The sequence below is a fragment of the Arachis ipaensis genome, chromosome B6 (genome assembly GCF_059453495.1).
Source record: "Arachis ipaensis isolate K30076 ecotype BB chromosome B6, ASM5945349v1, whole genome shotgun sequence".
Lineage (NCBI taxonomy): Eukaryota > Viridiplantae > Streptophyta > Magnoliopsida > Fabales > Fabaceae > Arachis > Arachis ipaensis.
Window position 1 is genome coordinate 139,829,168 of NC_142441.1, and position 21,099 is coordinate 139,850,266.

The following is a 21,099-nucleotide window of genomic DNA, read 5'->3' on the forward strand; positions in this document are numbered from 1 at the left end:
TTTTTCTTCTCCCACTATTTCTTCTAATATGGAAAACTCATAAGGCAGAAGAGACTTAAAATATATCAAAGAAAAAAACTTTTTCGAAAATGGAATTAAGAGTCTGACAATTTTAAATAGCCATATATTAACAGATGAAAAATCAGTACAAATTTTGAAAAATAATATTCATCATTTAGAAGGTATTAAAGGATAAAACATGCACGCACGCACACACACACACTCACATCTTACACTAAAGTCTAAGCTGGGATAAAAGTAATAATATCAAAATTTAAAACACTCATGGAAGAGAAAGCTGTCGAAACTATTCCATTTGATTGACCAACAGATTCAATGTGGTTAGAATATGGGGGAATTTAGGACAACTTTCACAAACCAAAGAAATTTCAATTATAAGATAGCATTAACAGCTTTCACTAACCAATTACTAGAACGCGTGAACCAGAAAAAAGGGATAATAAACAAAAATTCAGTATCAGCATAGGAACTGAACAGGAAAGACATCAACATCTTGTCAAATGAGGAATGACTAGCATTTTTTTTAGGATAAGACATGAAAACAATGACATGCAGCCAAATAGGGTAATATAGTAACAAAAGCAATTTAAAATTTACCAATTGCCCCAATTTTGTGCTCCCGACAGATATCTATCAGATTTTTCATGGAATCACGCACACACACTCACATCTTACACTAAAGTCTAAGCTGGGATAAAAGTAATAATATCAAAATTTAAAACACTCATGGAAGAGAAAGCTGTCGAAACTATTCCATTTGATTGACCAACAGATTCAATGTGGTTAGAATATGGGGGAATTTAGGACAACTTTCACAAACCAAAGAAATTTCAATTATAAGATAGCATTAACAGCTTTCACTAACCAATTACTAGAACGCGTGAACCAGAAAAAAGGGATAATAAACAAAAATTCAGTATCAGCATAGGAACTGAACAGGAAAGACATCAACATCTTGTCAAATGAGGAATGACTAGCATTTTTTTAGGATAAGACATGAAAACAATGACATGCAGCCAAATAGGGTAATATAGTAACAAAAGCAATTTAAAATTTACCAATTGCCCCAATTTTGTGCTTCCGACAGATATCTATCAGATCTTTCGTGGAATTGAGTATTGACAACCTCAGATATCTGTCACCCATTACAGGAGGCAAATGATGAGAAAGCTTGATTAGATGATAATAATAATAATAAACTTATAAAAGGAATCTGATTGTTCAACAAGTTACAAACACTCTTGACTCACCATATGAGAAGCAAGATTTTTTTAGATTTGGTTGAAGGCCTGTGCATTTTGCTCCATGAGTGTACCTATTAGACCTCCAATTGCTGCAAAAAAACACACTGCAAAGTTCAGAGGAGGTTCTTTATGCTTGAACACTAAAGCAAGGAAATGCAGATACACAATATTTTTAGAGGTAAATAAAATGAAAAATGATATGGAAACTGACCTTTGTAAGGCATTCCTAGCACTGATGAGGCAACATCGGATGGAGCAGCAGCAAGGCGAGAAGAAGGGCCTGAAACTTTTTCCTGCAAAAGAAACAAAAAAGAGAGAAACTTGAGTTTCCACTGCTACAAAATAAAATTTATGAAAGTATATTCTGTTTACTTCCTTTTTTGTCACACTATTTCTTGGTAATTCTATTACTCAACATCTGAAGTTTTCCCTTATTTAACATTCATAAAAATAAGTGAAGAGAAATCACCGTGATAGCTTTTTCCTGCAAAATAATAACAACAATAGCAATGCATGATGCTTGATCTATTTGAAAAAGAGGAAGAAGGTTCTTGCTTTGCAAAGGGACCTACATCAACAGGTATATTCTGCTTTATCCTAAAGTAGTGTTGTATTTACTCTATCCGTTTCAAAATATCTGTCACCTTGAAAACTCAGTACACTCACAATTCAATGTATCTAGATATATTTAGTATGGATGTACCAAGAGTACTATATATGCTTGTTTGTTCATCTAGAAGGCTACTGTAACTATGCTTATGTTGTGCTTCATAGCAAATGTTTACATGGCCAATCTCAACTCATCAATTGCAGATTTCAGAAAGAAAGAAACTAATTTCTTCCATAGACAGTGACAATATTAGTAAACCAGAAGGGGGCAGTATTTCTTATGAACATGGCACCAATGGCAGAAGCCATTCTTTTGAGAACCAAAATGGTAACATTCTAGGCATTTATGGAGGCTTTGATGAATCTAACCTAAGGATTCAAAATTCATCATCTTGACTATTCTAAAAGAATCAAACCGAACTGAGAAGAAGGCAGAGGAAAAAGTATACCTTGCTGGGTTTGTCGTCCTCAACAAGAAGTGGGGTTGAGGAAAGTTGTCCTATTTCAGTGTCATCAGGGAGCGGCGGCGGACGCAGGGAGCGGCGGCGGACGATGCGTGTTGTGGCGGCGAGGGTAGGCGAACCAGAGAGAAGAAGATGATAAAATGGCGTTACCCTAGCAGACCTCTCTTGGCGGCGGACGCAGGGAGTGGCGGCGGACGCAGGGAGCGGCGGAGGACGATGCGTGTTGTGGCGGCGAGGGTAGGCGAACCAGAGAGAAGAAGATCAGAAAATGGCGTTACCCTAGCAGATCTCTCTTGGCGGCGGACGCAGGGAGGGGCGGCGGACGATGCGTGTTGTGGCGGCGAGGATAGGCGAACCAGAGAGAAGAGAGAAGAAGATGAGAAAATGGCGTTACCCTAGCAGACCTCTCTTCTTCGTTGAATGTGAAACTGAATCTGAAACTAAGAGATAAAGGGAAAAAGTGTAAATAACAAAAGTTAAGGGATCAAAATTTAATTAATAAATTTTTTAAAAAAAAAAAAACGGGGTACATTTTGTAATTATTTTACTGTAGGTTAATCATACTCCCACACAAAAGTGGGAGCAAGGAATCCTTCGCCTATATTTATATATAAAGGAGATTTGTTTTTGTGGTTATAGACTAAACGACGACGCCGTTTCAACAAACGACCGACTCAAATGATTAACTGTAGTCTTACTATCCCCTTGGCACGGCATCAGTAAAGAAAAAAAAAAAAAAAATTTGATAGTTGAGACTTTTGACACAAATTAATCACGGCAGAGGGAATTTGAGACTAAGCACAGCAGTAAGCAGAAGCAGAAGCGTCTGCCGCAAGACAATGGGTGTCCACGGTCTCTGGGAACTACTCGCCCCCGTCGGCCGCCGCGTCTCCGTCGAGACCCTCGCCGGAAAAACCCTTGCAGTCGGTACGTCCTCGTAAAACCCTGTCTCCTATTTTTCGCTACTTCTTTTTCCCGTTGTTCGCTCCATTATTGAACGAATAAACAACGCCACGACCCTTCGCTCTTTCTTCTGCAGATGCGAGCATATGGATGGTGCAATTTATGAAGGCGATGCGCGATGAGAAGGGCGAAATGGTTCGAAACGCTCACTTGCTGGGCTTCTTTCGTCGAATTTGCAAGCTCTTGTTCCTCAGGACAAAGCCAGTGTTTGTCTTCGACGGCGGAACCCCCGCCCTAAAGCGCCGCACCGTCATCGCCCGCCGCAGGCAGCGTGAGAACGCCCAGGCCAAAGTCCGCAAGACTGCAGAGAAATTACTTCTCAATCACGTAAGGCTTCTAAAAAATTATAATAAAATGCGAGCTTTGATAGTGAAGTCAATTTTTGTTTCCACCCTTGGGCTAAACCACTTTTACTCCCTGCTGTGTAGTGTCGAAGTTATTTGGATCTTGACAGTGATTGTTTTCAGGCTTTGCTATGCCTCAGTTATTGAATCAAATGCTTTTCACCTTGATCCTTTACGGCGTCCTGTATACATTGAGTTTTGTTAGGACACTTGAACTCAATTATGTCTCGGCTAGCAAAGTATTGAAATTGAAAATTTAATTACGTTGAAAAAGTTGAAAATATGTAAATTTTTACTTCAAAAAGGTTAAAAATAAGTCATCTCTAATTCTATACAGATGGGGTCCTAGTGTTGGATTGAAATTTTTCCTGATTTTATGCATTACGAATGTCTGAGAATTGTGGGCTGAGTCTTGCTGTGTGCTGTGCTTGTAGTTAGTTTAAAATTTAGACACATAAATACAGGTCATTTGTTCTAATGGCTGAGTAGGTAAAGAATTAATGGTGCATTTTGTCTAAGTTACTGGCTTCATGTATTCCGTCAGCCTCACCTTCTGTTTTTTCGTTTTTCCTTTTCAACTTTGCTCTATAGTTAAAGGCATTGAGGTTGAAAGAAGTTGCTGATGACATTAAGAACCAGAGGCTGCAGCAGAAGAGTGATGCCAAGGGATGCAAAAAACCTGATCGGATGGACTTTGTCGATAGTGATCCAGGAAAAAGTAACATGAAAGAGATAAATGAAATGTAAGCAACATCTGTTGTTGTAAATCGTTAAAGCTTTCTTTTGTGTGAGGTATGCTTGCCTCATTATTTAAAATTATTCATTTAGGTCTTCAGCTAAACTTGCAGCTACAGAGGCAGGAAATTTCTTGCAAGAAGTTGTGTCAAGAAGTCGCAACCAGGAGGAACTTGATGAAATGTAATCCATGTATATAACATATTTACTGAAATGAAGGGGGCAAATCGTGAATGCCACTGTTAAACGTTTTGATATTTGCATGACTTAATTTAGGTTGGCAGCATCTATATCTGCAGAGGAGAATGGAATGCTAGCCGGGAAAGAAGTGCCATCTACTGTACCTAATACTTCAGAGGAGAAATTTGACACAGATGGAGAAATGATACTGGTAAATTTTGCAAATTTAGAAGATGGATTGATTAGAAGTAGCCCTTACTATCATATGGCCCATTCTTGATTGTAGCTTGTATTGTACCTTTCGTAGTGTTAGACACTGGAATAAGAAGACAATTTAAAGAAAAGGTACTGCATTATTATTGGTGGGGCCCAACAATGTGTTTGAGAAACCCATGAATCATTTGTATGACACGGGACTTTTAATAGTTCCTTGACCTCTTCCAAAACTCATGAAGTGACTAGACCTTCCCTCTTCTGTTTCCAGCCGAATGTAATGACGAAACTTACTTCCCAACATGCTCTATAATAACCTCTAATTGACTATTTGAATTCCCAATCTTCTACTCTCTAGCTACCTCCTTCTCTGATCCTATTTACAGTTGCCCTTGGGGATTATGTTTTATTGTGGCCCTCTTTGTTTTCTCCTGGCATGAACTTGCTTCACTCCTAAACACCTTTAAAGTAAATATCAGAGCTATAATGGGTAATAAGGCCATATTTGTTCTTCTATATTAGTTGTGACATCCTAAAGTGGTATATTTGTCAATGTTTATCCTTTTGCACTTCTTGCTGTCTGATCTATATTGTTTTTTTCTTCTCCTGCAGCCTTGTGACAATGAAGTAGATTTAGCTGTTTTAGCTGCTTTACCAGAGTCAATGCAACTTGATATTCTTGCACAGGTCAGTTTTTTACATATATATAGGATGATGATACAAGGAAGGAGGGAAAATGATCCTCCCAACAAAAAATTAAAACAAAAGATTAGTGAAGTGTAGCTTTCCAATCTCTCAACATGTTTGAGGGAAGTCCTCTAAAGAGATCATGAGCTTTACACCATATAGAGGCCAGTGTCTAATTGTATCCTTAAAAATGAATTATCTGAAAATCTAAAATTAGAAGTGCGAGAATTGCACATGCTCAAATACTCCTGAAAGTGGCATATACTGCCCAATGCCACAAAGATTTGCTTCTTACCTGCCACCAAAACTTGTGAACCTTGTTAATAGAACTTATCTAAGGATGCTCACCCAAGAATCTTTGAAGATGCTAATAGGGGTGCACATAACCCGGCCCGGCCCGGTCCCGAACACTTTAGGAACTAATTTGGTGTGATTTCATCGGGTTTAGGACCGGGTAAGGGTCTCAAAAATAGACCCGGTCATTATTTCGGGTCGGGTCCGGGCCATAACTCGGGTCACCCGAAGTCGGCCCGGTGGTCCGGTCATCATACACAATTAATATTTTGTGTTATTAGTGATGAATCATGACTATTCTTATGTGAAATTTAAGTATTGTAAACCTTAATATTTTGTGTTATTAGTCATTATAAGACTATAAGTTAATGTTTTATGTTTAGAATGCATAAGACTTTAGACAAATGCATAATATTGTGTTATTTGTATTGATTTAAATATTTGGTATTATTAGACAATATTAGTATTGATTGTGGTTATGCTTTAGTATTGATTGTGGTTATGCTTTAATTTTGAAGAAGGGTTGGTTCTTGTTATATTTTTTTAAGTGAATTTTACCATGTTAAATAATGGTTGAAGTCTTGGAAATTTGGATATTTTTACATGCTAGCTTACAAGAAGGTATCAACGTAATGTAATGTTAACAGTCCGGTTTTCACCCTGTTTTTACCCGGTATAATTGTGGCCCGAAAGTGTATTGGTTTCATCGGGTCTAGGGTCGGGTTCGGGTCTAATAAATAGACCATGTGTATATTTCGGGTCGGGTCTGGGTCACATCAAACCCGGCTTCACCCGGCCCATGTGCACCCCTAGATGCTAAAGTATCCAGAGAGTTAGCCATTGAACAACATTTTGGATGATATTCTTAATCTTTACAGCTTGTATTTTTATATTTTTTCTTATTTATTATATTGCAATGAAGGAACTGATAAAACATTTCAAAGATTATTCTCTCGTAGAATGTGTGTGCTTGTGCACTCTATCTTGAAAATATCATCTTCCTTTTACTTGCTTGTGCATTTTTTCTTTTTATGTATTGCATTTCTTTCATCAGGTTTAAATGTAACCTTTCAGCATTTATGCTTGTAACAGCTTAAAGGAAAGAAAACAAAAGCACCAGTGGAAGATGAACTGCAGAACCAATGTGAGGTCAATGATAGGGGCAAGGGTAAGGGGATTCTGTTCAGAGAAAGTGACTTGGGTGGTTGTAGCTCAAAATGTGACAATGTGATATCAACAAATGACAATCAAGACAAAATTGATGAAATGTAAGATCCATGATTTGTCAAAATTTTGACACAGTAGCATTTTAGCTTGGTTATAAAGTATTTTGTCTTGGAGTTTATTAGGTTAGCAGCCTCTGTTGCTGCGGAGGGAATTGCAAAGTCTATGAGTAATGCATCAACTTTTTTTGGGGCTTCAGCCATTGAGGAAGAGGATGGTGACTATGATGAAGATGAAGAGATGATACTGGTCAGCTTATATTTCTGTGCGTCAATTATGATATTTCATGTGTGTTTTATTCTCATAGTTCAGGCAACTGCTCTTAGTCATTACCCAATTTGGCAATGTTAACATATCTACAAGGATTTAAAACTTCATGCATGCACAAGTGAAGAAGCTGTTCCTAAAAATCTAGTGATGTTTGGGGAAAAAATTAAAGATTGCTAGCTAAAGAATGGTTTTAAGTGAATGCACTACTTAACAATAACTTTTAAGTGGATCCATCCAAACATAAACTGATTTTCATATACTTGATTATTTAAAAAAGTTATGTTGATAATTAATTATTGAAATAATTTGAATCTCAGGGTTTCCAAACGCATACTAAGAGTAACGTTTGTGTGAATCATATGCTTGGATGTTGTTTTTGCAGCCTGCAATGCATGGTGGAGTTGATCCAGCTGTTCTGGCCTCTTTACCTCCATCAATGCAACTGGATCTCCTAGTTCAGGTAATTGAGCTCATAAAGTATTGTCTATAGCCTAAGTACCGTTACATTAATTCTGATGTCGTTGTTGAATAATTATTCTGCAGATAAGAGAGCGATTAATTGCAGAGAATCGACAAAAGTATCAAAAAGTAAAGAAGGTTGGTAAAGAATTCATATTTATTTTTTCATGCATTGAAATAAATGTAAATGCCCATGCCCAAAATTAAAGTTGCAATTGTCATGAATAGTGTTGTGTACTTTTAGACACTGTTCCTGTTCGACTTATGTCGGTATATCTTGGGTAAAATGTGGCTACTGTTTGATTGGAGACCTGGTATTATTTAGGGTTGTATTCGATTTGGACTGATTTTGAAGCAGATAATCGCATATGGATGGGCATAGTGCAAGTGCCTGATGGGGTGATTTTATTTTCTGCCTATGGCAACTGTTATTAACTCTTTTCATTTTGGTAGAATCCCTCATTGCCTAGAGATAAGTCCTAGATGGCCTTTGTAAGAGCTTGTACATTTGTCACCTCATGAGCTAACTTTCTGGAGTTTAGTTAGGCTTACTCAATTCAAGTAGAAGTAACTTTCCTCATTACCATGTGCTTATTGTATGTGATCTGACTGGCCCTTTCAGGATCCTGCAAAATTTTCTGAGCTACAAATAGAAGCTTACCTTAAAACAGTTGCTTTTCGACGAGAGATAGACGAAGTGCAAAAAGCTGCTGCTGGAAGAGGAGTAGGGGGTATCCAAACTTCACGGATTGCATCTGAAGCCAACAGGGAGTACATATTCTCATCATCTTTTACTGGTGACAAACAGTGAGTAATCTTATTTTCAGTATTTGGTAGTGCTTCTCCTATGAATTGAATATGATGTCTGGTGGAGTTTTCATGTAAAGAACTTCCTTAATCTTTGCATTCTTAAATATCACAGAGAACTTGCATCAAGCAGATCAGAGAAAAATGATGATGCTCATCGAAAGGCTCAAGGAACACATCCTGTGGAGAACCTTGCTAATATTATTGCATCAGCTGGTTCTAATACTACAAGTGGATTGGTTTGCAATGAACCTAGTGAATCTGTTGATGAAAGAATTCAGACCTTCCTAGATGAGAGGGGTCAATTTCGAGTTAGCAGATCAAGAGCTATGGGGATGCGTATGACCCGAGATTTGCAAAGAAATTTGGACTTGATGAAGGAGATTGAGCTGGAAAGAACACACATCAACAAGGCTTCAAATATTGATGCAATTTTGAGTGCAGAGAATAATGGTCCATCAAAAAGTTCTGGGACCAATTCTGTTGGTAAATTAAAAACTATGAATGTTGATCTAGTTGGTGAGTGTGTGCAAAATGAGCAAGTGCAAAATGAGCAATCTGTCTTTGACAAGGATACTTCTATAGAGGTATCCTTTGAATATGATAGCAAGAATGCACTCATTGATGCTGAAGATGAAATATTTGCTAATTTAGTAGGAGGAAATTCAGGGACAGTATTTCATGCTGATGGTATTCCAGCAAAAGAACAACCTTCTAATTCAGATTCAGATTGTGACTGGGAAGAAGGAATTGTTGAAGGGAAGAGTACCTTCATTCCTGGAAATAATAAAGTGGAATGGAATTCTTCTGTTGCTGAAGGGGATAATAATGATGAGAGTGAAGTAGAATGGGAGGAAGGAGATTGTGATGGTGATAAAAGTACCATATGTTGCCCATCTGAGTCTGGGAAAAAGCCAACTCGAGGTCAATTGGAGGAGGAGTCTAATTTGCAGGAAGCAATTAGGAGAAGTCTTGAGACTATAGGAGATGGAGAGCTTAAGCACCTATCATCTGTAGATGAGCATTCAAATGCTGATGAGAAAAAATTGGATTATGGATTAACCCATGGTGATTATTTGGATGTTTCTGGTGCAATGAATTTAAATGGTGAAGATGCATTTGTGAAGATAAAAAATAGTATGGCTGTTTCATCTTCTCCTAGGGAAGATGGTTCTAAACAAAATATATTTCATGGAAATGTGGATGGCGATGGTTATGTCAACTCCCAAACTTCTGATTTTCCTAGGGGTCAGTCAAAGTCATATGTAGCATCTATTTCGAGTAACCTGGATATTTTGATTGAAAAGCCTAATGTACTGAATAGATGCTCTCATTCTGAATATTCGACTTCAGTTGCAAATATGATGAAGGACAATGACCATATGGCTGCAGAACAATTGTTGGATAAACATTGTGATGATACTAAGATGTCTTCCGATGGCAAAAATGTTTCCAAGGATAATCCACTTGGTTCCACTGGTAAGGAGAAACCTAACTATAATAATGAATCTCAGCCATTGATTAATTCTGATGATAATACCAAGTTTGCCACTCCTTTGACAGAATCATCCTTGAAGGGATCAACAGAAAATGTTGATATTGGGCCAAAGTTAGCTGCAGTGGACAATGATGGAAGTTTCAGAGGAGAAAGAAATATTGATCTTGTGAAAAATGCAGTTAACACCTCAGGAGATTTTCCAGCACATGTAGATGAGGTTAGATTGGAGGAGGAAATGCGAATACTTGGTCAAGAATATATAAACCTTGAAAATGAGCAGAAGAAACTTGAAAGAAATGCAGAATCTGTGAACAGTGAATTGTTCACAGAATGTCAGGTGTGTACTGAAACTTATGCATACAAGAGCAATATATTTTCATGACTTGAATATTGCTTTGTCAAAATGGCTACTGTTGTGTTTTCCACTCTTCACTTAAATTTGGTATTCTGCTATGGACTCGGATATCCACTAAACTCTTGAATGATGATTTTGGTGTAAACTGTGTATGAAGTATCACTGAGGTATAATTTGTATTTTGTACTTTGTATTTGCATCTTGTGGTGCAATTTGATATACACACTTTTGTATTTATAGGTTTTTTTTTTAACTTCAAAAAAAAAAATTCCAAGAATAAGTTGATAAGTTATCAGTATTGATAAAACTAGGATTCTTATGTTTCGGAGAAGAAATGTTTCTGGCATATAATTGGAGCAATTAAGTTAAAATAGCCAGTGAATAGATCAATTTCTAGTCTCTTTGAAGTCCCTGCATGGTTTGTTGAATTATAATGCTATAAGCTAAATATCAGTTTAATGTGTTTCCTTTTTTATGCTATTCAAACATCATTTCATCAATGCAGGTAAAGTACATTAGTTGGCCATGTCATTATACTTTGTATATAATTGTTAAAATGTTTAACATTTGCTTCTCCTCTCATTTTGTTTACTCATTCCGTATATGTGTATCTTTCTCCAAGTTTCTTGTGATCTCTTATGACTCTAATGAATCTATTACATTGTAGGAATTACTGCAAATGTTTGGATTGCCATATATTATTGCCCCAATGGAAGCTGAGGCACAGTGTGCTTTCTTGGAAACTACAAAACTGGTTGATGGTGTTATAACTGATGATTCTGATGTCCTTCTATTTGGAGCTCGTAATGTTTACAAGAATATATTTGATGACCGCAAATATGTAGAGACATACTTCATGGAGGTATGGATTTGTGCAGTGCTCTTAAATAAACTTATATTGCAAACAATCTTATTTTAACGTTTTTTATCATTTCTGGTTCAGGACATTGAGAAGGAACTTGGATTGAGCAGGGAAAAATTAGTACGCATGGCACTACTACTTGGGAGTGATTATACTGAAGGTGTAAGGTACGACAACTAGAACCTTGCCATTTCTAGAGCATAGTTATGCCTAGTTGTTGCAGTGCCTTTCTTCATGAGATGTTTTTAAAGGTCTATATTTGATTTGTTTCTATTATTTACTTCATATTAGAGTGAGAAGTACTAGATGACACTACAGAAAAAAAAAAGAAATTTATGATACTTTATGTATAGATATCCCTTGTATCTTGTAGTAGGTTTTCGGCGGCGTGCTTGGTGTAGATTCCACTTTTTTGCAGTTTACCAGATCAGTGTTTAATGTTAATGTAGTGGCATTGGGATTGTCAATGCTATTGAGGTTGTGAATGCGTTCCCTGAGAAAGATGGCTTCTTGAAATTCCGCCAGTGGGTTGAGTCACCAGATCCCACCATTCTTGGATGGTTGAATACAAAAGGTGGATCAAATACAAGAAAGAAAGGATCAAAAGAGCCTTCGTCGGATCAAATTAATAGTCATATTAAGGAACAAGAGGATTCGCTGGATTATGACCAAGAAATCAAGCAAACATTTTTTGAGAAACATGTAATTGATTTCCTGCTTACATGGTTTTTTTGGTTTAAATAATATATTGAAGGACAATTTCACCTTTATTGTTTTGACTTTGTATGGGAGTATGTGACTATTTTCATCTTCTTGTTTTGCTTTAAATAGAGAAATGTTAGCAAGAATTGGCATATTCCATCTTCTTTTCCAAGTGAAACAGTTATATCTGCTTATTATTCTCCACAAGTTGACAAGTCAACCGAGCCTTTCACCTGGGGAAAGCCAGATCATCTTGTTCTTCGAAAGTAAGTTTATATTCCTTATTGCTATACCTCTTACATCATCCAAATGAGCATTTGTTTCACTGTTGATTATATATGACTTTGGATGAGCCTTGAAAGGAGAGTATATGATAGAATAATATCTCATTTTTTATCATTCTGAGCTATTAACAGTACTTTCCTTCAAATGTTCACAATTTCAACAGGGTGTTTTGGTGTATTTTTCACATGCCCATTAGCCTGTTGAACTTCCCTAAAGAAAGGGCTATTCTTTATTTTATTTCTCCATACAGATAAAATGCCTAATTCTGGCTGTGTATTCAGGGGAGTTCAGATTACGAATATTATATGGACCAGGCATTCTGAGAGTTCTAAGTTATTTCGAATATGCATTGTGTATTCCTTGAATTCTGAGTTCTGTTCTCTATACAGATTGTGCTGGGAGAAATTTGGGTGGACTAGCCAGAAAGCAGATGAATTACTATTACCTGTTTTAAAGGAATATAACAAACACGAGGTTAGAGGCTTGCATTGACACCCCCGTCCTCTTCTCTTTCCCTTTTTCCTCATCTATTCTAGGTTCTCCATGGTTGCCAAGACTAAATTGTTATTTGGGTTTTATTAATGTGTTATAGCATATGTTAAGGCACAAAAGATAAAAGTGCTATAAAATGAGTAATACGAGGTAATAAAGATGCAAAAGCATTTAGTATTTTTCTCTTTAATTCAATTGAGTACTTAATATTATGAATTTTTTTCCTTTTGCATGTGTCATTAGGCTACACATAAAGAAAACCCCTTTCATTTTCTTTGTAATAAAGGATGACACTAATTGGCCATTAAAGGCAAGCGATCTAATTATCAATTATCTATTGTCATGTTTATATTCCGTCTAATAGATACCTTATATTAGTTGAACCTTTTAATACAGACTCAACTGCGTTTGGAAGCGTTTTATAGTTTCAATGAACGATTTGCAAAAATTCGAAGCAAGAGAATTAAGAAAGCTGTAAAAGGGATTACTGGTAAGCAGCCTTCAGAATTGAAAGATGATTTCAACAGTGGCAAGAGTAGGAGAGGAAATCATCTAGAATCTGAGGACAAAAATTTTGAGAATCTAAAGGGGACAAAGGAAAGTCTTGAAAGTTTGAAGAAACCTAAAGTGAAACAATCAAGGAAAAGGAAGAATGACGGGGACACTCTTGGGAAGGCAATGTCAAAGAGAAAGACAATCACTGATGGTCCTTCAGCTTCTGCTATGTCTGCAGTGGAGAATATACAGCCAGGTACTGAGTCTGAAAAAGACCAAAGTGATAGTAATCCATTGATTTCAAATAGAAGTGGGAGGGGCAGAGGAAGAGGCAGAAGTTTGGCAGTAAAACATGGAAGGAAAAAGGAAAGTCTCATTTATCAATCATCTGAAACATCATCTTCTAGTAGCGACACTGATGATCATGTTGATATGTCAAAAGTTCCTCAAGAGGTTCGAAGGGTAAGATTCATGCTCGCCCTTCAAATTTATGATATACAAATATATTATTGATCGTTCATTCTGAGTTGTTTCTTTGTTGGAGGCCTTATAGTTAATTGTTAGTTAACGTAAAGAAAAAAAGAAAAATAATTATTTTTTGGTGCTTCTAAATCCTGTGATGCCTGTAACCAGATTGTTAGCTGGGTCTGGTGGTAGATGAAAATGACCAAGAAAGGAACTTTACAAACCTTGATGGAACTTTATTTGAATAAATTGTCAATATCTATCTTAATTTGGTTCTAGATGTTAGTGTTTCCATTTGGCCATTTTACTTCTTCTGATAATGTTAGAATATTTCTTAGGTGATTTAAACATATGTGGAGGTCTTTAAAGACAGAGTTGAATAGAGACAGAGATAAAGAGAGAAATAGAAAAACCATAGGTAAAATTATAAAAAAAATGCTTTAGACTTTAGTGGTTTGAATGGAAACATTATTTACAGCATGACATTGAATCAGTTGATTTATCTAGCTGACTCCACAACCCACTAGTAGTGTAGTGGTGAGGGGTTTGAATAGTATGCGTGAGGTTGTTCAAACTTTGTTTTCAATGTTCCTAAAAAACTTGGCCAACTCCGCGGGACGCGGCATAATTGCTGTTATTTCTTTTACATATCCTGGTTTCATCTACAAAATGAAAGACACTTATCTTTTATTTTATGGAAAGTAAAGTGAAGGGAGTCTTCTATTTAAGCGATACTCTTAGGTTTTCAATGTGATTTAATCAAATGGAATTAAAAGGTTCCACTTACATTTTGTGCAATTTACAGTCCTCACGTTCCAGAAAACCTGTCAGTTATTCACTTGAGAACCTAGAAGATGAAGAACTCAATGAGTCATTTGATACGAGGAATCAATCATCCTTGTGTGAAGATCCATTAGAAGAAAATTTATCTGATATTCCTGGTGCATGTGGGGATTCTGCAACTGGTTTAAGCAGAGGTAAAGAGAGTGATATGATAAGTAGTGCTCCAACCAGGAACTTCCCTAGAGACGATCTTGGGTGGGAAGGTCAAATTTTCACAGATGCTGATGAAACTACTCATCCAGATCCAGGAATTGGTGATGGTGATATTACTGTTAATGCTGACTCTTGTGATGACTACCTTAAACTAGGAGGTGGTTTTTGTTTAGATGATAGTGATGAACCTAGCAATCAGAATGCAGTTGATGGTGTCAATACTGCTGATACTGAAGGATTTCTGCACTGTTCTGTTATGATGGATGAGACTGACCATCATAAAAATGGTTCTGAGATATTATTTTCTGGCACCGATAAAGCTCCCAGCGAGATGCAAGAGGGACGCAATGCCTACAATGTTGACAACGAGCCAAATGATAACCTTCCAAATGTTAGTGCCAATGATCAAAATGAAATGGGGGTCTCTGTACCTGAGAATGTTAATCATAATAATGGAAACTACAATGGGGCATTTAGTGCAATGCCATTTTTGAGGAAAAGAAGGAAGAAGTAGAATCTTTCTAGCTTTGAATGTCGTAGGTTTTTGTGAATATTTCTAGATTACTGACTATACTAAATTTTACCCTCCAAGTTGTTCCTTATAAATTATTTATGTTCTATTTTACTTGCTGGGGGAAGAGTTCTTGAAAACGCTGGCTTCATATCTCATGCCTCTTATGTTATGCTGAAAGTTATTGCTATTTAATTTATGTCATCATCGCCAGAGAAAGGGCAGTGCTTTATGAACACCATTGTCTCAACCACTATAAGTCACTACAAATGTGATTATAAATGTGAATTTGATTTGATCTTGATTATTAACGTGATTTGATTACACTAAGTTGTAAGCATTGGAATATTGGAATGCAATGTATTAAAGTTGCATTCGCGTAGTATATGCCTATCAGTCCAATCCACCATTTAATTTTCTATTTGGTTTCAGATTTAATACACATTTTATAAATAATAAAAAGAAAACAGCTGACTTATATACTAATTTTTTTGACATTCTATTAATATTTATACACATATACGTATATATTTTTTTGGTGACTTATTTATCGTTCTTTTTGGTGACTACACATATACGTATATATAAATTAGTATAATTAACACTTATATTTACCAAAATCCATATATAGGTTGACAAAGAGTTTGAGTACATGAGTTATTATATTATGTCGATGGTTTTCGGTAACTAAGAGAAAGGAGTTGAATCTTAGCCCTTTTTTTTACTTTAGTAATATTTAAGGACGGACCCAAGCATAACAATGAGGGGGCACTTGCCCTCATGATGTTTTTAATTTTTGTTTTAAAAAATATAATTATATATAATATGTTCCCACTTCAAATTTTAAATGATCCCATTACAAATAAAATAAATTCAATTTGCTAAAGTTTTAAATTTATTTTTTTATTATTTTGACTATTATTTAATCTAATCAAATTTAATTATTGTACCGTCAATTCTTTATTCTCTTAAACCCTCTTCTTATTTTTATATTTTCAACTTTCTTTTTCTATTCCTTGTCTAATGACCATCTTCTCTTCATCAAAAAGTAGATTCTAAATTCTCCAATTTTTTTATATAATTCTCCATGACTCTATGTATCTTTCAATTTCATTATTTTTGTTTTTTGATATTTTCAATTGCAATTTTTAATTCAAACAATTATAGTTTAGGTATCAATCTAATATTTTATTTTTTTCGTGACTTTATATATTTTATTTTATTCTCGATTTATTCATCCTTATTATTTATTTTTTATCTTTTGTTCTATTATATGTACCTATGTTGCATATAAAATTTTAAAATGAACGGATTAATTTACTAATTTAGAATATATTTTTTATTTTTAAAAATAATGATAAAAAATATTTTAATTATAATATATAATTAAACAGATACATAAAATATTTTATCTAACATTATATCAAAATTAAATTAAAAAATATATAACAAATTTAATTATTTAAAAAAATAAAAAATTGTAAAAATTATGTTTTTATTATTTTATATAAACATACTTTTTATATAAAGATTTAATTTTTCTAGTATTTATATATAATTCTAATTTCAAATTATAAATACTAATGTATCATTAGGCGCTAATATGCCAGTTAGTTCAGTCTTTTATTATTAAATGTGTATAAAAAGATTAGTTAGGATAATAAGTTATCTATAATTTAATTAAAATATTTTAATTTTAAATTTTAGAAATAAAAAAAATATTTTTTTATAAATTATATATAATAAATAGTATTTTAAGAATAAAAGTGTTCACTAACTCTTTTTAATTTTTATATCTCCATATAATTAATAATATTTAACAAAATTTATTTAATAGTATATTTTTTTTTGCCCCCACTCCTAAAATTTTCTGGGTCCGTCACTGGTATTATTTGTTGGTTTTTGATACAACTTCTAGAGACTTTTTGCCTTTTTGTCTCGTAGCCAGCCACGAGACTTTTTCTTTTGTCTTGTACCCAGTCACGAGACTTTTCTTTTTTGTCTCGTCGATTAGCACGAGATATTTTTCAGTTTTATCTCCTGTTCAGCAGAAACAGAAATGGAGTAGAAGAGAGAGAAAATTACACCCAGATATATCCTGATTCAGCTGCTAAGTGCAGTGCAGCCTACATCCAGTCTCCATCACAAAGATGATGGAATTTCACTATAATCATTCTTGATTACAAGCACCAATTCTCCTTAGGAACAACCCTTCCTATCTGGGATAAGTCCAGAATCTAAAACCCAATCTTGAACTTGACTTGGTCACTGCCAAGTTTTCCAACTGCTAAGTGCTAACCCAACTTACAAGGGGATTCCCACAAAATCATGAAACAAAACACAGATGTACAAAGGACCTTTAAGGACATCTATGACTTTTTTTTTTTAATTTTGCACTCTCTGCCTTTTCCGCTCTATGGCTTTTTCTTACAAACCTCACTGTTTGCCTTTTTTCATGAGATTCAAGACAGACAAAATTAAACAGAAAAATTACAAAATGAAGAACATTGAAGGAGAAGAACTTCTGTTAGCTTAGGTAGCTATGAGAACTCTGTGCCTTGCATTCTCACTCCTTACTTCAAGCCCTGGCTGTTCACCCTTATATATAGGGGGAAGCCTCCACGGTTGAAACCAAACAAACCAAGCTAATCTTCTTCTTCTTCAAACCAGAACAGGTTCGGCCAGAGAGAGAGAAGAGATAACCAATACAAAACCCAACATGCAATTACCTCTAGTCCTTCCTTGGTCACCAATTTTCATCAATCCGAGCCCTCCATTCTTGCCTTACTCTCCAAGATGGATTTTTTGCCCTTGATGCATGCTTGATGATGACAGTTTTATTTGCTCCAATCTCTGCCTCTTCCATCACGTAGCCACTGTAGCTACCTCCTGTGGTGGTTGAGCAGAATCAGAGTCAAGCCATCCCTCCAAGGATCTTCTTTTCTGACTGAGATCTTCTCTTCCATTTTTGGGTATGGAGAAGTCAAGATCTCTTCACTAAATCTTACCATAAGTGATGAGAATCTTAGCCACAGCATACTTTTAGTTTTCTTTTTTTTGCCATCATTGTAATGGTCTTGCTACTAGCTTCTTCTTCTTTCTGGTAGCTTGCTTTAGCTTCCATATTTCTTCTGTGAAATGACCGGAAGCTTGAAGAAAGAAGAGAGAGAAGAGAGAAATTGAAATGCTTTTAGTTGAATTAAGAGAGAGAAATGAAGTGAATTAAATTTCTGGATACCCATGCCTAGAAATGTGTAACACACTTAAGACAATCAAATCACTTTTTCACTTTCTCTTTCCTATTTTCAACGTCTGCATTAACTCCACTTGATAAAATTTGAATTCCACCAAATGAAAGAGGTGGTATCCGTGGAAGCATGCATGTTTCCCTCTTTCTCATTTTTTCAATTTGGACCAAGCTAGTAGATCTCTTTAAAGAGGATTTTGGGCTAATAGTAATCAATTTTGGCCCAACTTGTGTAATAATAATTCAGCCATATATCATAAATATTTTCTTGCACAAGGCTAATTTTACTGGGCTTGTTTACCAAGATATTGGCCCAATTAACAAAACTTTATTTCAGCCACCATAATCACAATAATTTAACACCAAGGCTGAAAATTAGCATCTCATTTGGCTTGTTATTTTTTTTCTTTTCGGCCCAACACAAATCTGCACAACAAAATTATTAATTTAGCAATTGTAACTATGAAGATCAAATTAATAATTTTGTGATTAATTGTTTTAATAATGTTTGATCATCATTAATTTAATTTTGAGTTTTCCAAACTCATCAATCTCCCCCTTGATGACAAACATTATTAAAAATTAAAATGGAAAGAAATTAAAGATTAGAGTACTCCCTTTTGTAGATTAGGATTCCTCCTCATTTCAAGTGATACCTAGCTCCCCCTAGATATATGCCATTTTTTCAAGGGAAACATTTTCTGTAACAATTTTATCAAGTCTAAGGCAACTATGTTATTCAATATATGGAATTTGAGATGTTGAATGACTTGATTTATGAGCAGAAGTAAAGTGATAAACAAAACTCATTTGTTATCATATAAATAATTTTCTGCTCAATAACAATAAAAAATGCTTTGAGTACATAGTACATGAAAAACAATTGATAATTTCCAAATAATTTGATTAAGTGAACAACATTTTCCAGCCATCATATCAGAGCAAAAATTATCAGTTTATAGTAAAAAAAACATTTTCATCTAAACAGAATCATATCAGAGCATAAGGAATATATCAATGTATCAAAGCTTAAAGAGATTATCAAGTCACAACCAAGTTCCAATCACAACAAATATTTCAACAATTCAAAAAGAATTATTCCAAATACAGCAAGCATTTCAACAAAACAGATCATAATCATTGGAATATAGAGTTTATGTACAGGGGTGATCATGAATCAAAAATAATTTCAGCCTCTGTTCTTTCAATTTTCCATCTTTTTCTCCCTCTTTTGTCATCAATGGGTCCTGCAAAATAAATGAAAACAACATACTAAACAGCAAAATATTTGTTTTCCACCAAAACACAATGGTCCAAAGTATCCAAGTACAATATCAAAACAAAAAAGCTAAAACTGTGTACAAAAGAATTCCTAAAAGATGAAAATTTCAAGGATTTTGATCCTTTAAGACTGAATCATATTTTCACAAGACAATGTTTTTCAAAACACCTTAATAAAATTCCATATCACACATGCATTTGAGCAAATAAATTTATCAATGATAATCAAAGTTCAAGTCGAAATTAATCCATAAAATGCTCAAAACAGAGCCAGATCAAAGCAAAACAAAACAGGACAACAAATCAATGAAACATAACAAAACATCAAATATACAGAGAGTAAAATAACAGAGCATTCAGCAGTAGTAGCAGCAACAGGGAGTATTAAATGCTGAGTGGAGAGAGAAGATTAGGTAGTTAATGACCATTAAGTTGAAATGGAGAGAGAGAGGGTTATGTGCGATTGTCAACAAAGAAAGATTTTCAAATCAAAAACTAAAAGGTTAGCTCCTAGAATTAAGGGATGAGGAAAGGAAAAGATTTGATTTGACAATATCCTCTTTCAATAAGATTTGATGAGACAATAAAAGAGATTGTGATTTACACAAGGAGAATCTAACAAAACGGTCAGAGTGGGGTCAAAGAGATTTGGTGGGACCCAAAAGAATTAAAATCTGCGCAGTCTCCCCCTTGATCATAGCCCTTTCAACACATCCTGATTTTTATCTCGTGCTTTCCTACAAGACAAAACTGAACAGAATAAAAAATTTCACAAGTTATCAACAGAGTTTAATTCTATCATTCCCAAACTTTTTCTCAAAGAGTAGAGTCTGTCTTCACATAGGGATTTTGTAAAAATGTCAGCAAGTTGATCTTCAAATTTTACAAATTGAATATCAATAGTATCCTTTTGCACATGTTTCCTAATAAAGTGATATTTAATTTTAATGTGCTTGGTTCTTGAGTGCAGAACAGGATTTTTAGAAATATTTATAGTACTCATATTATCACAAAATAAGAGTATACTATTGATCTTTAATTTGTAATCTTCCAACTGCGTTTTTAACCAAATTAATTGTGAACAACATGCAGATGCAGAAATATATTCAGCTTCAGCAGTGGATAGAGCCACTGTGGCTTGCTTTTTGCTTGACCACATGTTGAGTGAGCTTCCAAGGAAGCAACACATGCCGGAGGTGCTTGATGAGACGCAGAAGCTGGTGAATTAAAAATTATTAAAATGGTTACGTTGCAAGTATAGTTCTTAACTCACCGAAAATCTGCCTATCAATTTAGAAGTATGTCACAGAGAGTTTGAATTAAAAATTACTGGGAGTTTTAAGTCCCAGGTCGTCTCCCAACGAGTTGCAGAAAAGTGTGCTATCTTATTAATCAG

At 35.0% G+C, this 21,099-nt stretch overlaps 1 protein-coding gene across 9 annotated transcripts; it reads left to right on the plus strand.

Moving 5' to 3' along the window:
- The first annotated feature begins 3,009 nt into the window (after positions 1 to 3,009).
- Positions 3,010 to 15,315, plus strand: UVH3 (5'-3' exonuclease family protein). Of its 9 annotated transcripts, none has more exons than XM_088489696.1 (21): positions 3,010 to 3,265; positions 3,378 to 3,628; positions 4,237 to 4,388; positions 4,474 to 4,563; positions 4,657 to 4,771; positions 5,386 to 5,460; positions 6,847 to 7,022; positions 7,104 to 7,227; positions 7,631 to 7,708; positions 7,792 to 7,845; positions 8,330 to 8,514; positions 8,630 to 9,762; positions 9,868 to 9,993; positions 10,078 to 10,349; positions 11,035 to 11,229; positions 11,311 to 11,396; positions 11,679 to 11,931; positions 12,061 to 12,197; positions 12,606 to 12,690; positions 13,105 to 13,665; positions 14,474 to 15,315. In XM_088489696.1, the coding sequence occupies exons 1-21, from the start codon at positions 3,178 to 3,180 to the stop codon at positions 15,176 to 15,178; spliced, it is 4,941 nt and encodes a 1,646-aa protein (XP_088345822.1). In that variant the 5' UTR covers positions 3,010 to 3,177; the 3' UTR covers positions 15,179 to 15,315. The 9 variants fall into 9 exon arrangements, with proteins under 9 accessions (XP_088345822.1, XP_088345826.1, XP_088345823.1 ...); XM_088489700.1 differs by having other exon boundaries at positions 4,482 to 4,563; XM_088489701.1 differs by having other exon boundaries at positions 3,090 to 3,265; positions 4,494 to 4,563.
- Positions 15,316 to 21,099: the final 5,784 nt, after the last annotated feature.

What these genes read in the sequence shown, in the direction of transcription:
- UVH3 (XM_088489694.1), top strand. Translation starts at nt 3,178, where the DNA reads ATGGGTGTCCACGGTCTCTGGGAACTACTCGCCCCCGTCGGCCGCCGC. An exon ending in AGTATCAAAAAGTAAAGAAG is followed by an intron (nt 7,846 to 8,329) that starts GTTGGTAAAGAA and finishes TGGCCCTTTCAG; the next exon opens with GATCCTGCAAAATTTTCTGA. An exon ending in GATCATCTTGTTCTTCGAAA is followed by an intron (nt 12,198 to 12,605) that starts GTAAGTTTATAT and finishes TTCTCTATACAG; the next exon opens with ATTGTGCTGGGAGAAATTTG.